The following is a 17,974-nucleotide window of genomic DNA, read 5'->3' on the forward strand; positions in this document are numbered from 1 at the left end:
GTTTCACAATATATTGGAAACATTCTGCTAGTATTTTTCTATCAAGCCTCAGTAACTATTGTGAGTTGTTCCAGTGGCTATTGTTGTGGAGAAATAAAACATTCCTACCTTTGAAAACAAAAATTAGGACAAGAACTGACAATCTGTACACGAATAGCCTATATCGGATTACTTGCTGTCCTGGGGAGCTGGAAGGGATTAGAGGGAGGTCGAAAAATGTGGAACAAAATGAATATTGAGAACTATCTTTACATGTAATTGGAAAAAAGTGAGCAAAAAAATTGTAATGGGAAAAAAAAAACACCCTTATACTCTATTGCTGCAGATCAACCTAGTTTATAAGAAAAGAAAGTTACTCATTTCAGTGTAACTGTCATTGATTCCTCTATAGTATGGCATAAGCTTCTTGAAGATCAATGAACAATGAAGAAAGTCAGCTAAAATTTCTTTGAAGAAAAGAGCATTTATCACGGTTAAGATAATAAAAAGACTGAAAACTGAAAGACTGAAGACTGAAAAAAGTGCCTACGAACTGTTGAGCTTTTAACTGATTCAAGCTCACCTTTTCATTCAAAACTATATGCCAAAATGGTTGTCAAAAGATTTTCTGGTGAGTCTGTTACACCTGGGCACCATTATGGATTGTAAAATATTTACCAAGAAATGTTTGTGATAGTTTTTATTTCTTATGTGCCTGACAGTCTTTCCCACCAAGGGAAATGATGAACTGACAAATACATCAATAGACTAGGAAGGAGAATTGTTCTTCAATTACAGAAATTCCAAATTGGATATGGAATATTGTATTTACACCAAGCCACTGGCCAAAAACATAGAAATAGAAATGTACCCAAGAGATGAAAGGAAACATGCTTCAGGGTCCTGGGGAGTCACTTGATTCTAATGCCATCGAAATCTTCAAAACTTTGAGGAAAGCTGTTATTCAAAAGTATGCTTAATATCCAATGTGATAGGGGCTGTTAGGTGGCGTAGTGGATAAAGCACCGGCCCTGGAATCAGGAATACCTGGGTTCAAATGCGGTCTCAGACACTTAATAATTACCTAGCTGTATGGCCTTGGGCAAGCCACTTAACCCTTTTTGCCTTAAAAAAAAACCTAAAAACAACCCCCCAAATATCCAATGTGATATAAATGTGGTTTCATGTGGTTTCATGAAGAAGAATTAAATATGTGTAAAAATATTGAGAACTCGGTGCAAATCATGTAAAAGTGATTTTAGCAGAAGAACATTAAGTTTTTTTGTTTAAAAAAATTATTTTAGTTTTTAATTTCTCTTCCTCCTTTACACCCTCCCGCATCCCTGCCCATGCCCTTACACATTTGAAGTCATGATTCAAACTAATTTTAAAACTATTTTAAAAATGGTATGAAATTTAGTACAATACTATCATTTAATTATTTTTTAAATTTTTAGTAAAAATTGATCGACTTCTATCCTATATTTTAATTTAAAATAATTTGAATTCTTTTTGGCTACCTAGAAATTTATTTACCTTTTAGTGTAAGGATATTTAATTATTTTATGTCTTTATCTTTCTGAAATATTATTCATCTATGTGACTACATTTTTTCAATGGTTATTTTATAGATGAAGAATAATGTGGCAGTGCTCACAAACAGTGATCCAACTTTGGTGTTTTTTTTTCTATTATTTTTTGCCATTTCCACCATCTCCTACAGCTTTATGATTAGTGTGTTTTTCAGTAAAGGTGAGTTAAAGGAAACCAATGTAGGAACTGCTTCATTTTCCACACAGATTCAACAAAAGTAAGTTTTTTAAACCTTGCTATTGGGCATTATTGCCACCCCCCCCCCACAACTTTAAAAAGTTCTCCTTGGAGAATACAGATTCTTAAGGATTATTTAGGCTCTTCAGAGTTGTTTGTTTATTCTCATGAGTCTATATTTTAATTTATTTGAGGAGTTAGATCATTTTGCAGGACCCTTTGAAAATTAGTAGTACAGTGGGGTTTTTTGGTCATATTTCTATTATATCCCTTTTTGAAAATTCCTTCCAACTCATAATGGCAGACTGGGTTCCCTGGAAGACTATTGCTCAATATAATTACTCAATGGATTCTCATTCCCAAAGACTTAGCTTATTAAACACTTCGAATATTTACACCAAGTTTTAATAGGCAAATGACACATACTGAACTTAAAAACAAAGTTAGTTACTAAAATTCTTTGCAAGAACTATAACTTCAAAACCTGCAATCTTCAACTTCTATTGAAAAAAAAATAAATAATAAAATCTGGAACCTATTCTCCCCAAAATAATACATGGTCAAAAAGGGAGGTCGAGGGAGAAAACACATAGCCCATATGCCTCAAAACTCTAGTATTACAGGGTTCTAATTTTCTTTCTCTTCTTGTATCATCATGCTGCTTTTCCTGGGCACGAAATTTCTATTGTCAGATCTTTCATCTGCTGCTAATTATCCTTCCTCACTTACCTCCTCAATTCAGCTTTCCTGAATCCCTAGACTTGCTCCATACTAGATGGAGCCAATAACTTCGTCATTATAGCTGCTCTGTGTGGTGTGTGTGTGTGTGTGTGTGTGTGTGTGTGTGTGTGTGTGTGTACTGAAGACAGGAAAGAGGTGAATTCCCCTATTCCTCATGAAAGAAGGAGCAATTGCTTCACAAGAACTTGTTTGTTGTTGTTTTATATAATGAATTCATTTCTTGACTGGCAGTTTTCACAATTCTTATAATTGTTTTCTGCCTCAACTCAAATTCCTAGATATTTATCTTACCTTCAAAGTGACACTAGTGATATTATTATGTATTCAGCTATCCAATAACTAGCTGCCCTTTTATTTGATCAAGTTTATTTAAGAAATGGTAAAAGGATAATGAAGTATAAATATTTCTTTATGCACTTTGTTCAATCAATAAACATTTATTAAATCTAAGTGCTAAGTATTATTTAAGGTCAACAATTTATTTTCTTTTTAAAATTCCCTTTATATTCTATAATTCATTAACTGGGTTGAGGGTAAACAAAACAAATTCATCTAGGATTTCTTGATCAACTGCTCAAGAATATGTTCTCTCATCACTTAAATATTTGCTGCCCCCAGCAAATCAGCCATGGTGGTCTTGTCCATAGTCCAGTTTTGGAAAGATCTCTAATAACTTAAAGATAATCAACTTTGATCTTTAGAACTTCTTTTTTCAGTGCAGTGTCCTAAAGAGCCTCAGCAAATTTCATAAGGCATCATTCTGTAAACCTTAAAAATACAGGGTTAAATAACATGGCAAAAAATATAGGTTAGACATGAAGTTTTATTTCTCTAGGATTTGTCATAAATCTATCAGTGGAGGCCATCTGTCCAAGAAAACCACCCAAAACCAGGAGAGAGGGGAATATTCATTCAAAAACAAAAGAAAGGCTAAATCAATCTCCTTGGTGGTCTGTCTATGAAGAAATCACAAAATTAAGTTGCCCAAATGCTCCTCAAAGCCCACTATCCTATATACTATCTAATTAATTGTTATCATTTCTTGGACTTTAAGCTTCATGAGGGTGTTGCGGGAGGGGTCTGTCTGACCCTCCAGCCACCGCCCTCTACTTACCCTAATCCAGGGTCTTCAGACATCTCTGGCTCCCCACCCGGGGTGGGGGAGGGGAGAACAAACCAGGCAGAGCACCCGAGGAGAGGTTCACTTCTTTATTGATGTTACTAAGAATCCCCCCAGCCTTTCTGTACTATCCTTTTTATCCCCAGACCTAACTCCTCCTAGTAGGTGGTCTTGCTCCTCCTGAGTTCCCCCTGCGGGTGGAGCCAGCCCATACCGAGGCCATCCCAGTACCCGAAGGCAGGTTCTGACCTCTGGATGTCTCAACGTTCCTCTCAGGGGGCCCCAGTCCAGAGCCGCCCCTAATAACTCCCCCTTTTTTGTTTAAACAGGGGTCTTTGCCAACCAATGGCGAGGAGCCAAAAGGTCTGCCTTAACTGCCTCAAGGGATCGTAGGATAATGTCTCTTAATAGTTTCAAAAGGCACGGAAGGAAAAGCACACTGCAATAAGTCTAAGGGTATGCAATGCCCTTTGACGGAAGTCCCATTATCCAGAGAACTGATATCATTCCCACCCGGCCATTGCCGGCTGCTGGGGCTGCTAGGTGGATTCTCCTTTATGTCGTATAGTCAAATTGGCGAGGGGGCAAAGAAGGAAAAGAGCATCTGGTGGGGTGTGCAGTTAGATTGTACCATATCCCGCCTTTGCCCCAGGGATGAGTAGCCCATGTTAGTCCCGGAAGAAGCTGCAACAGGAGGTGATTGCCAGGATGTCATGTCTCCTTTAGTTCCTCTGTGTCCGAGGGCGCTTCCAGCCTCGACGTCCCCGCCGTCTCGATGACACTGGTCTCGGTAGAGACTTCTCGCACCCTCCGGATTGGCACCCAGATCTCCTTGTCTTCCCCATCTGGTAGTATGGAAAGAAATCCCTGACCTCTGCACTGTACTATTCCAGGCCCCTGCCACTCGCCTATTGGATCTCTCCAAAAGACTGTGGTTCCTGTTAGGCAGGTACGGGGAGCCTGGGGCAAGCTTGTCTTGCCTGGGCTCTGGGTGTTGACACAACGATCCAAACCTCCTAAATATCTCATAGCAGAATTTGTGCCATCATCACGGAAATGCAAAAAATTTATGTTATATAGAGCTAATGCTAATTCGCCTCTAGTTATCTTACGCCTATCTCCCCCTTTTTGTTTAAGCAGAATAGTCTTTAGAGTGCGATTTGCTCGTTCCACTATAGCTTGGCCTGTAGGATTGTAAGGAAGGCCAGTGATATGATGTATGTTGAACTCTGCACAAAAAGTCTTAAATGAGGAGGAAGTATAGGCAGGACCATTGTCTGTCTTTAAGGCTCCAGGGACTCCAAAAACCAAAAATTGTGTATATAGATGGTCAATAGTGGAACGTGTGGTCTCCTTGGGTTGTATAGAGGCCATGATAAAATTAGAAAAAGTGTCAACAGAAACATGAATTAGTATTGAGCCCATGTGTGTAATGTCCATCTGCCATAGGGCATTAGGGCGATCCCCACGGGGATTCACTGCTAATTCTTTGGGAGGTGGGCGAAAAGGGGCACAAGCGGAACACCGCTTGACTATTTGTCGGGCCTGTTCTTTGGTGAGCCCATAAAGATTCCTTAATGATCGGGCAGAAAGATGGTATTTTTGGTGGGCTAGCTGAGCTGGTATAAAAAGTGAACCAATCAATGCTTTATCAACAATTGAATTCCCATAATAGATTGGACCTGTGACTGATTGATGAGATCGTATATGCATAACATAAATGGGGTATGTGCGTTCCAATAATGACTGTTGGACCGTGGAAAGCAATGTAGCTATTGTAGATCTCCCTTGAATCATAGCTTCGGGCAATTTCATGAGAGCCTGTGCACAATATAAACTATCAGTTATTAAATTTATAGGCTCAGCAGGACATAATAAAAGAGCTTGATGAATAGCATAAAGTTCATTTTTCTGGGCTGAGGTATATGGAGTATTGAACACTTTTAATATTTTGTATCTAGGAATGTAAACCGAGGACTTAGAATGCTTAGTGGCATCGGTAAAGACATTAGGTCCATTCACAGGTTGATGTGCAATGATAGGATCTGGCCTTTTTAAGGGCAGAGGGAGGAAAACTCGAATCTCTGGGGGAAAAGTGACCCTTTTAAATTGGCAAGTGGTTATTATGACAGCCCAAGTGGGTGATGTTGAGGCTAATTGTTGCAAGGTCAACTCTGAATAAGGGTTAGTAATGATGGGATGTTTGCCAAACAGCTGCAAACAACGCCTCATAGCTGTAAGGTAGAACTGTCCATATTCTTCCCATTTATCAGGGAGTACCGCTTTAGTCTTTTTTGAATACAGCCATTCTAAAATTCCATGTACTTGGAAGAGGCATCCAAAAGGGGTAAAATCATTTAGGATGAGGAAATAAATTGGCTGTGATGTTTCCACCTGTACTATTTTGGCTTTGTATTTATCCATAATTTGCTTTAAGGCACCTTTGTCTTCGGCTGTCCACCTTCTGGGGGACATCAGATTAGAGCTGCCTGGTAGAATGTTATACAATGGAGTGAGAAGGGAATCTGGTATAGGTACAACTGCATGAAGCCACTGAATTGATCCTATCAATTTCTGGAAATCATTTAATGTTTTTACTTTGGACATGTCAATTTGGGGAGGGAAACGAGATATCCTTCCTCCCTGCAGAGTGTGACCCAAATATGAAAAGGGTGGATTTTCTTGTACTTTTTCTGGAGCTACCAAAAGGCCATGTGAAGCTAGTACTTCAATTACTGCAGATTGCAACCTTTTTAACTGTTTTGCATCCACATTGGCCAGAAGAATATCATCCATATAATGAATTATCATGCTACCTGAATACTGTTTCCTGATAGGGTGCAAAATACTTTGAATATACATTTGGCACAAAGTAGGACTATTGGCCATGCCTTGAGGGAGCACCCGAAACTGATATCTTTGGTATGGTTCCTGGAAATTTATAGATGGTACAGAGAAGGTGAACCTCTCTTTATCCTGTGGGTGGAGAGGAATGCTATAAAAGCAATCTTTAATATCTATTATGCTTATTTGCCAACCTTGAGGTATTGCTGCTGGAGAGGGTAAGCCAGGTTGTAGAGTACCCATAGTAACCATACAAGCATTGACAGCCTGTAGATCAATTAACATTCTCCATTTGCCTGATTTCTTCTTTATCACAAATACAGGAGAATTATAAGGGCTTGTAGTGGGCTCAATTTTATTAGTAAGTACTCTTTAATTCTTCCACTATTTGGTGTAAAGCGGTGAGCTTTTCAGAGGTAAGGGGCCACTGCTCTACCCAGACTGGTTTCTGTGTAGTCCAGGTAATAGGTGGACTGCTCACCGATGTTATAGTGGTCCCCACTAATTTCCCTGAATATGTTCCGGGGTGACAAGAGATAAAGAAAGCTGTGAGAGAAGATCTCGGCCCCAGAGGGCATAAGGGAGACCTTGGATTTTTAAGGGTCGGAAAAACCCTGTATCTTCTTCATACTCCCACTTAGGACGCCTAGAAGATTGAAGAGCTGATTGGTTTCCCCCTACCCCCATCACTAATTGGGTAGCTGCAACAGTGGGCCAGGAGCTATCCCACTGTCTGTCATTTATGACAGAGCAATCTGCTCCTGTATCCATCATACCCTCAATTAAAATGCCCTCTACCCTGAGGATTATCATAGGGCGAGCCTGCTGTATAGGTTGGACCCAGTTCACTTGCATCCTAGGCTGATCTATCTGCTGAGCTGCCTGTAGCCATGGCAGGGGTATGGCTTTCCCTACACTGTCACCTGGATTTAAATATATCTCATAAGCATGAGGGTTGGTGACAGAAATGATGGACTCTCCTGGATCTAACAATTGAGAATGCGTGATATGATCTGAATAACCCGATAGTCCCACTACTAACCTGGGATGTGGCTTTGGTTCAACAGTAACTGCTAAGGTTTCCCAGGGGGCTATTTTAATCGGGTCGTTACTTTCTGTGGCCCATACAGTTACTGCTTGGTATATGGATTCTGATTCTGTGCTGCTACATATGTTCCTGGGGGGACCCCCTGCAGCTGGGGGCCCCCGCCACCCGTTTCCCTGTTTTTTCATCTGGGCACGACAATACTTGACAATATGACCTGTTTTCCCACACCCGTAGCACTTTGGCTGCTGTATCTGATCTCCCTGACTACGGCACTGAGTCTTAAAATGTCCTGGTTTGCCACATTTAAAGCATTTCCCTGCTTTTCCAAACTGTTGCAGTGCCATTATCAGTGCCTTGTTGGCATCTATGATAGAGGCAGCCATCATCTGAGTGGGTTCTTGCACGGGAGTGTCTAAAAGTTTGTCAATCAGATCATACAGGCCAGCTGAGGGGGGAAGGGCTGCAATTATAGATCTATACTCAGGGCGAAGCCCTTCTTTCACAAGTTGATATGTAAGGACATCAGTGCCTGGCCCAGTGCCCATAACTCTCCTTACTGTTTCCTGTACTTCATTAATGAACTGTATAGGAGTTTGAGAGGCCCTTTGCTTCAGTCCCACTAATTTTGCAGTGCCTCGTCCACTCATAGCACCTAACTTATCTAAAGCTTCCTCATGGCAAGTAGCCACTGCCTGCAAGACCCCTCGATCATAGGTTATCTGGGCGTCCAAAGCTGCATAGGGCCCAGTTCCAGTGATCATATGTATAGCATCTTCTTCATTTGCAATGTCATGCTGCTTTATATATTGCAAAGCACCCCTCCTAACTGCAGCCTGAAATGCGAGATGCATAGATGGATCTAAAACTGCTCCCATCACCTCATTGTAATCAAATGGGGTCCATGGGAAGCCTGCTGAGGCATTTGTAATCAACTTTCTTATATAAGGGGCTGAAGGGCCATATTTAGATACTGCCTCCTTTAGTTCTTTTATTAATTTGAAAGGCACCGGGCGATGATTCCTCCTTTCATCATAACTTCCCGCATTTTCTATTAAAATCGGGTACAACCCCCAGTCCTCCCAATCTATGTCTTCCCCTTCAGCAGCTGCTTGTGCTATACTGGCAGCCAGAACTCACTGTTTTCTCTGTTGCCCCTTTTTTCTGTATTGAAACGAGGATGAACCTCCTAGGGACAAAGAAGCTATTGCCATAGGGAGAGCAGTGTTCTCCGGACCTTGAGATGAGGGAGAAAAATGTCCCGCCCTCAGTTCCTCTCCTTGAGATGAGGGAGAAAAATACCTCGCCCTCGGCTCCTCTCCTTGAGATGAGGGAGAAAAATACCTCGCCCTCAGTTCTTCTTTAGAATTTTTACCGCGCCACTTAGGCACCTCCTCTTTTGATTTTTTACTGTGCCATGTAGGCACCTCCTCTACTTCCGTTGTACGCCATTTCTGCACTTTCTTTATCCTTTCTGCTGTGTGTATCCCAGGCCCCTCTACCCCCTTAGCACTCTCCCTGGGGGACCCCTTAGCCATCCCATGGAGATCATCCCATGGGTACAACGGAGGAGCTTCCCCTTCACCACTCTCATCATGGGAGGAGCCTAGCAAAGAGGATCCCACCTGATTCTCACTGTCCCTTTGTAACGGAGGGGCTTGGTGTTGGGCACACAGGATCGCTCCTACTGCTCCATAGATAGTAAAATCCTCAGGCGTTAAGACCCCGGGGCACAACTCCTGATAAGAAGCCATCTGTTGTCCTACTACCCGCCACCTTTCCGGGTCTATGCCTGAGTGTTGGAGCCATGGGCTAATGTCCCATATTTTATCTATAAAGTGCCTGCAGGTCTTAAGATGTATCTTTATCCCACTGCGCTTGCACAGCTTGTAAAGCTGGCAGGTTAGAACTCCTTTCTCCTCGGGCTCTATTAAGGGTAAGCTTCTACCCTGTCCCATCTTCCCAGGTACCCTAGTACCTGAGGGTCCCTGGCAGTCCCTCTTGAGCCTGCTCAAGGGGACAGGCGGTCAAATTTTAACGGCCCCACGTTGGGCGCCAACTGTTGTGGGAGGGGTCTGTCTGATCCTCCAGCCACCGCCCTCTATTTACCCTAATCCAGGGTCTTCAGACGTCTCTGGCTCCCCACCCGGGGTGGGGGAGAGGAGAACAAACCAGGCAGAGCACCCGAGGAGAGGTTCACTTCTTTATTGATGTTACTAAGAATCCCCCCGAGCCTTTCTGTACTATCCCTTTTATCCCCAGACCTAACTCCTCCTAGTAGGTGGTCTTGCTCCTCCTGAGTTCCCCCTGAGGGTGGAGCCAGCCCATACCGAGGCCATCCCAGTACCCGAAGGCAGGTTCTGACCTCTGGGCGTCTCAACGTTCCTCTCAGGGGGCCCCAGTCCAGAGCCACCCCTAATATGAGGGCAAGACAAGTTTTCCAGCATCTGGATCATTGTCTTCCTGTTATAATCAACATGGGGGAGATATTCATGGATCTTGACTTCTCACCTACTGGCAAAGGTGACTGTAAAGTGAAGGCTGAGCACTTTCTAAAGAAATCAACCTTTTTTTTGCCAGGAATATAGTTTTAAGAAACTTATTATCATTTGACATTACCCTATTTTGATCAAAGATAATGTCATTATGTCAACTCTAGACCAACTAAAGAGGTTGTAGGAAAAAACATGATGGGCATATTGAAGGTGGAGATAGCATCTCTTGGAGACCTAGGGTTGTTGAAAGAATGGCAGACAACAAACATGAGATCTGTCCTTGAGAGGGGGAATAAGGATGGATGAAGCATTTATAGATTCAAGAGGCAAGTTAACAGAGATCAAAAGAAGACAGTCCTCTTTGGTTAAATAACTTCAAGAAGCACTAGAAGGAGAAAATAATAACATAAAATTGCGGCCTTTTCTTTCTTCTGGAGGCATCTGATGTCCTTCTGTATCTCCTGAATTGGTCAATGACTAGGCTTTTACAAGTACACTGAAGTTACTTAAAGATATCTTACTTGATGGTAAAAGAAATATTTCAACACAAATTTTATCAGATCAAAACTTACTATTTTAGCACCTCTTTGATTTCCAATTATCACACAATTAGTTATAAATAGTAAATTTGAGTACCAAACCAGTTTTATACAATCTAATTTTAAAAGATTCAATTTAATACTTGACATTATTATTTTATTTTCCTTAATTGGAAGATGTGTTCCATTAACAAATAATAATAAGGATTCTAATACAAAATTTAAAAAGATTTTTTTCTAATCAACTTGATTTTGTAATATATGCATTTGATAAGCATTTAAAATAATGTATTTGGTAGGTAATTTATAAATCAAACAGCTTTAACTTTTGTTCATGTTTAAAAAGAATATAAACAATCTTAGCTAAAAATGGATTACTCTTTAAAATGTAACAAAAATGAAAAAAGAAAAAAATTGAAAATAAATTGATTTAGATGACAGTTTCCAAGTAAGGTTATGTGGATGACCAAATGCCTTGAACTAAAATTTTAAATCTGTCTGATGAGACATTTCCAGATATCATGGTTGGGAAACTGAGTTAAGAAAATATAACTTTAGAGTTTGCTAAAAAAACATTTTCCTAGACTTTCCCCAAGTAGTCTATCATCTGCTGTATATCCAAACCGTTTGAGCTTCCAGTCTCATAAGACATTTATGCAACAAGAAATCCCTTAATATCTGAACTCAGACTCAGATAGAAGTCCAGTCTTCAGTATCATGAGGTCTTTAGTAGCACATTCCCATAATCAAGAGTGAATTCAACCCTAAAGCTGATCATGTTGTGGTACCTATAATCTTACAGTGACAACAAAACAAGATTTAAACTATTTTATCAAAAACTATAGACACATTATGCTTGAAAAGAGAAAAGAAAAAATAAATAGGAAAAAAGTTTCTAAAAACTACATTTACAAATTATGTTATCAGTTTGGGTCAGAGGGGTGCAGGGCACACAAACTGTAGACCAAAAGAGAAAAAACAAACAAACAAAAAGGGATGTATGTAACAATCCTTATTCTTCCTTAAATGGCAGGAAGAAAAATTTCTTCAAATCCATTTCCTCTGACCAAGGGGAAACTTTATACACTTTGGGGGGTAAAGACCATGGACATCATTATCTTATTCACCAGGGCAGTGGAACATTTTGGGAATAGGTAGAATAAATCTCAGGAATTGCTATTAAATTGGAGAAGAGAATAGGAACACAAAAATATTTTGACAGGCTAATGTTATGGGATAGGATATGTGATGGTAAGATGAAAATTGATAAGGATAAATATAAAAATAAAAATATTAAAAATAAATATTAAAATAGCCTTTGAATATTATTTGTTGGGAATTATTTAACTTATTCCTTTTGGTTTTTGTAGCTAACTTGGCAATTGCAGCAGGAGGTATTATCTATTTCTTCTCCTATGTTCCATTCCTCTACATCAATTTTAACTTCTTGAAAATGACTTATCTTAAGAAGACTGCCTTCTGTCTCCTTTCAAATGTTGCCATGGCAATAGGAATATTGTTTATACTGAAACTTGAAGCAAGAGGTAAGCATGGTTTTCCTTAATTGTTTCTTGCCCATCTCAGTAGGGATAATTGTGATATAAATCATGATAGTCTGATTTTTTTTTCAGATAGAATTGTGAGTGCCAAAGCTTTGACTTTTTTCAATCAGTGGAAATTAATTTTTTACATTCAATATATTTAAGTGTAGCACTTTTTAAAATGCATTTAAAATGTAATTAGATCAATAATTTTTTTCATCTTTGATATATTTTAGTTCATACATATCCTCCTATTTAATAATCATTTACTGAATGACAACCATCTCTTCCCTGACTTCGAGCAGTTTATAGTTATTTGGAGATATAAAATTAAACCTTGTGAAATAATAAGGAAATACTTAAAAGTTAAACTATATGATGTATATTATATGTTGTAAGAACTATAGAAGTTCAGGGCAGCTAGGTGGCGTAGTGGATAAAGCATCGGCCTTGGAGTCAGGAGTACCTGGCTTCAAATCTGGTCTCAGACACTTAATAATTGCCTAGTTGTGTGGCCTTGGGCAAGCCACTTAACCCCATTTGCCTTGCAAAAACCTAAAAAAAACCTATAGAAGTTCAGAGATATTAGAGAGAAATATCTATTGGAATTTTTTTTGTCTTCATTGAAAAACTGATCCAAGTTGGGCCTCAATTTATAAGATATATCTAGGAATAGGGAAGTAGAGAGAGTATTTGAAAGTATAGAAGAAATGGCTGATGTCAAGAATGTGAAAATGAGAATGTTCCTGAAAAGTGAGATTAGGTTAATTTGAATGCATGGTGCATTTTGTAAATTAATGGGAAATAAGTGGATAGAGTCATCCTGGATTATGAAGGGTTTTGTAAATTATTCTGAAAATTTTTAATCTTGATTCAGGAAGCAACAATGAACATTTTAGGTTTTTGAAGAAAGGAGTGGCTTAAATTAAGTATTCTTAAAAGGTAATTAATCTAGAGGTGTTATGAAATTTAGATTAAAGGGGGAAAGTCAGAGAGACCAGTTTAGAAAATTGTATTGGAAATCCAGACATGAGTTAATGAGTAGTTAGTAGTAGTAAATTAGTACTATTAAGAATTAAGAGGAATATATTATTTATTAGAAAGTATTTATTGATTTCTTCCCTTTGGCTTTGCAGACAATATAGAAATTGCCATAGCTAGGTGGTACAGTGGGTGAGAGTGTTGTATCTGGAGACAGAAAATTCAAATTCTGCCTCAGACACTTAGTAGCTGAGTGATGCTTGGCAAGTTACTTAATCTCTCACAGCTTCAGTTTCCTTCACTTAAGAATGGGAGTAATAATAGTGCCATTCTCATAGGATTTGGGAGATCAAATGAAACTTTTACAGAACCTTAGGGCACTATATAAATGTTAGCTGTAATGTCTCTGTCAATGAAAACATGATGCAGATTCCTTAAGCACTAAAAGCTAAGAATAATATAGGGTTCTTACCAAAAGTTTCTCTCAGCGAAAGACATAAATAATGCAAACTAAGATTAAAGTAAGCCAAAAGAAAGCATACTGACCAGAGCACAAGCAGGCTATGCCTGCATATGTCCATTTTATAACTTTATATGTCCTGGTCTCTAGGGCACCCAGGTGTATGGGACCCAAGCCCAGTGATGAGCAGAGTAAAGCCCAAAATAGCAGCCAATCCATACTAACAAACTCTGTAAGTCCTCCTTTTGTCTGATTTTTTATAATGACCACAGAGGCTTGGGGAGGTCTTCTGCAGAGATTCAAATATGTTGCCTGGTTGCTGCCCCAGACCAACCCCTTTGTGTGAATATCCTGTTTTGATTGATATTTGATTGAATATCCCGTTTGATTATCTCCTTATATAATCAATCTGGAGCTCCTCATCCTTTGTCCTTGTTATCATGTTGGACTTCTTGTTTGAGGAAGCCTTGAATTTCCTATTGCATGGGATTTTCAGGCAAAACAGATGGTGTGGTTGGCAAGATATCAAAGAAATATTACAGGGAGATGGGGAAAGATGGGGAGAAACCCTGGGATGGCTTAGGATTCCCATGTGGGATGTGTTGGCCCATGTATTACATAGGTGTGAGTCACCAATTAAGAATAGGTTTGTTGTGAAAACAGATTTGGTCCATTAGATTGAATAAGGAGGGGAAGAAGATAGTAGCTGGGATGTCCTCTACTCACATGCTGCCATGATGAGATGCTGCCATGAGAGTGCTGAAAGTGGGTGTGGTAGTGGATGTGGGTGGTGGCTGCCCTTCCTGTAGTGCTTGCTTCCATGAAAGTGAAGGGAAGTAGAAGTTCAGTTGACATAGATAATGAAGCAGGAGAAGCATGGTCAGCCTGGCTGAAGGGAGTTAAGCATGTAGACAAGAAGATGATATGTAGACATATGTGTATGAATTGGAAATAGAAAAGTTGAGGATTATTGTTGATCTTGGTTTTGTTTCTGTCTCTACATATGGTCCCTAAGGGTACTACAGTGTCCAAAAATTACTTTTTTTCCCTTAAGGGAACAGCTCCAGGACAAATTTTACAGCTATATATGGTCCTGAAATCTGCAGTATTTATGTGATTGGCTAGATCTAAAGCCTAGACTGAGAAGGGATTTTTTTCAGAGCTGATAAATTAGCTTTCTCTGTGTTCTGGTATCTGTGCTATCTCTCTGTGTCTTATTAGTCAATTCAGCTCTCTTTCCCCAATTCCTCCTACTTGGCAAAGCAGCTTCTCTCTCCCCTGTTGATGGATATTTTATTATCCACTTCATCCCTAATTTGACTGATTTATTTTACAATTGGGAATTATAATAGGAGAATTTTACAATAGGGAATTCTCCTGAAACTATACATGACTAAGGTGTCCCACATTATGTTTATTTACCTGGAGTCACTATCCTGAAAGGGGAGAGTCTGTTTTCCTGTTCTTTGATCTAACTTGGACCAAGAATAACCTGTTTTTCTCCTAAACTCTGCCATGTCAGTCTTCCTGTGCAGCTCCCAACTTCCCATTCTCCCTCCCCACTCTCACAGTGGAGACTGCCCTGTTACCCTTGTGTTGTCAGAGAGACTGGTATCTCCATTGAAGATCTGAGAGTTGGTGAAAGTGAATGAATTCATGACAAGCCCTGGAGTTTTAAAACCACTCAGCAAAGTACTCCAGAATCTTTGCCAAGAAAACCCACAAACAGAGTCACAAATAGTCACATATAGCTGAGTGTTATATGAACCCACCAAGTATACAGATTAAAACTTTTCTCCTGGAGTGATAGAAAGCTGCTTGAGGACAGGAGCGAATAAGCGGCTTGCAAGCTTAAGCCTAGGTGTGAGGTGCTGAGGGAAAAGAAAAGAAGACATCCAGAAGATCTGGCTGGGTTGAGATTTGAGTGAGTACCCCTACCATGAGGGGAGTTTAGGCAGACTTTTATAATCTTGCCAGTGGTGATAAGAAGAATGATTTTCTTTTTGAAGCTATAAGGAAATGCATATAACTGAATTGGGGTCACCTTATCAGTAATGATTTTGTTTCAAGGTCAAATAATAATAATAATAAAAATAAATGAATAATAATAATAGGTTAACTTTCATTTCAGTTATTTTGTAACTTGAATGTTGTTTGAGCTAAAATAAACTGAAAGATTGTGGAAAAATTGTTTTAAAACCAGCTACATTATTTTATCAGACCTGCTAATCCTGCCTTTTATAGTGTTTTGTAACTCATTTAGGAAATTTGATATTTCTACCTTTGCCTGAAGTTAAGAGGAAGCACATTTATAACTTGGTTATCACTTACAAAAGTCCAAGTTATTTGAGGTTATTGTTGTAATGAAGAGAGCTAAAATTGCTGATTGGTTACTGTTTAGTAACAAGGAGGGAAACTAACTGGCTCCAATCTTTTCTGCAATGTTGATTATTATATGTACTTTTCTGTATTAATGTTTTTTCCTTTTGCTACTACGTATGTATATTAACAACTCTCAAGAGTTCCAGCTCCAGGGGCGGCTAGGTGGCACATTGGATAAAGCCCTGGCCCTAGAGTCAGGAGTACCTGGGTTCAAATCCCGTCTCAGACACCTAATAATTACCTAGCTGTGTGGCCTTGGGCAAGCCACTTAACCCCATTTGCCTTGCAAAAACCTAAAAAGAAAAAAAAAAGAGTTCTAGCTCCATACTGAGCACATCATGGAAAAGACTGTATGGATGCAGGAGGTTCATGAGAACCTCATTTCTCCAGGATCCTCCTCTGGTTGAGATCCTGACTTTTTCTCCTTATTGAGTCACAGTCATCCCATTTCCAATCATTCTTCTCTTGCTCATTTTTGGTCCTTGTCTGTTTAATCTCCTTGTAATGTGTGTGTCTCCTCCTTTGCCTCTTTAATATATGTATATAACATACATAAATGTATATTGTGGGGTGGCTAGGTGGCACAGTGGATAGAGCACCGGCCCTGGAGTCAAGAATACCTGAGTTCAAATCCGGCCTTAGACACTTAATAATTGCCCAGCTGTGTGGCCTTAGGCAAGCCACTTAACCCCATTGCCTTGCAAAAAACAAATAAATAAATAAATAAATTTATGGAAAAAAAAGTAAATGTATGTTGCATATATATGCTCTTTGTATACCCACATTATACATACATATGTGTGTGTGTTTCTGGTAGAAAGAAAATTATGAAAAGACAGAACAGAAGAGTACACTGAATATTTGAAGAATGAATAATAGTAAAGTTTGAATGGAGTAAAGAGTATAATAGAGGATGGCAGTAATATAAGACAAAACTAATAGGAGGCAAAGGAGATAAATATATGTATACATACATATATAAAAATGTCAGCCTTAAGTATACACACATATATATTATTCATCATCATTGTATAAAATTTATCTCCTCTTATACAGCTTTATAACAGCTTTATAATTGACAGCTGACTTACACATATCTTTTAAAGTTTAATCTGGCAGCATGTGTCCAAAGACAGCTAGGTGGCATAGTGAATAGAGTGCTGGTCCTAGAGTCAAGAAGAGTCATTTTCATGGGTTCACATCTGGCCTTGAATACTTACTGGACTAGTCACTTAACTGCTTCACTTTTCTTATCTGTAGAATGAACTGGAGAAATAAATAGCAAAGTACTCCAGAATCTTTGCCAAGAAGACCCACAAACAGAGTTGCAAAGAGTCAAATATAGCTGAAAACAACTGAATAAAAACTATGTGCAGGATAGGTTCAAGAAAAGAAATGGAGGCAAAAAGACTATTTAACAATAGTCTTGTTAAAAAGATAATAAGAATTCCCTGAATTTATCAGGTGGGATGGGGAGATGTAAGTAGTTTAAGTGGTAAGGAGAAGGTAAATGATAGCAATATTGCAGTAATTGGGCCTAACAGGTCTTTTTACAAAAGAGGTGTATCCTTTGGGTACACAATGGCCAGGAGGATATACAGTGAGACAGATTTTCAGTTACTCTCTGACCACAGATTTAGAGCTAGCATATATTCATCTCTCAACTAAGTCTTTGGGAAGTAGAGATTCATATACCCCAGTAAGGCATTCTCTTACCTCATGGTTGAAGCATCAGCCTCTTGAAAGGTAGTTTAATTTCATTTTTTTTATGTGTAGGTCATATAAGCTACAGAATTCCTTAGTACAGCTCTCACTGTCAGAGACAAGTCTCGGGGGTCCAGAGCAAGGCTCCCCTTCAGGATTATACTTCTGAGGAACCAAAAATAATTTTCTTAATACCATCCAGTTACTCCTGAGCCCCCAATAGGATGCTTATCTCTTTTAATTAGATCTATTTTTTGCTTTTACTTTGCCTGAGATCATCATTGCTACCCCTACTTTTTTTATCTTCAGCTGAAGCCTAAGGAATTCTGTTCCATCTCCTTACCTATATTCTGTGTGAGTCTCTCTTCTTCAA

At 39.2% G+C, this 17,974-nt stretch overlaps 1 protein-coding gene across 4 annotated transcripts in view; it reads left to right on the forward strand.

Annotated features, from left to right (window-relative positions):
* Window positions 1-17,974, forward strand: part of LOC141495671 (phospholipid-transporting ATPase ABCA3-like) — a 249,062-nt gene that overhangs the window by 90,616 nt on the left and 140,472 nt on the right. For all 4 annotated transcript variants that reach the window (XM_074197271.1, XM_074197272.1, XM_074197273.1 and 1 more), the window contains exons 4-5: window positions 1,611-1,731; window positions 11,904-12,077. In XM_074197271.1, coding sequence (XP_074053372.1) covers window positions 1,611-1,731; window positions 11,904-12,077 — 295 coding nt within the window. The remainder of the gene's footprint in view (window positions 1-1,610; window positions 1,732-11,903; window positions 12,078-17,974) is intronic.

Source organism: Macrotis lagotis, chromosome 8 (genome assembly GCF_037893015.1).
Source record: "Macrotis lagotis isolate mMagLag1 chromosome 8, bilby.v1.9.chrom.fasta, whole genome shotgun sequence".
NCBI classification, from domain to species: Eukaryota; Metazoa; Chordata; class Mammalia; order Peramelemorphia; family Peramelidae; genus Macrotis; species Macrotis lagotis.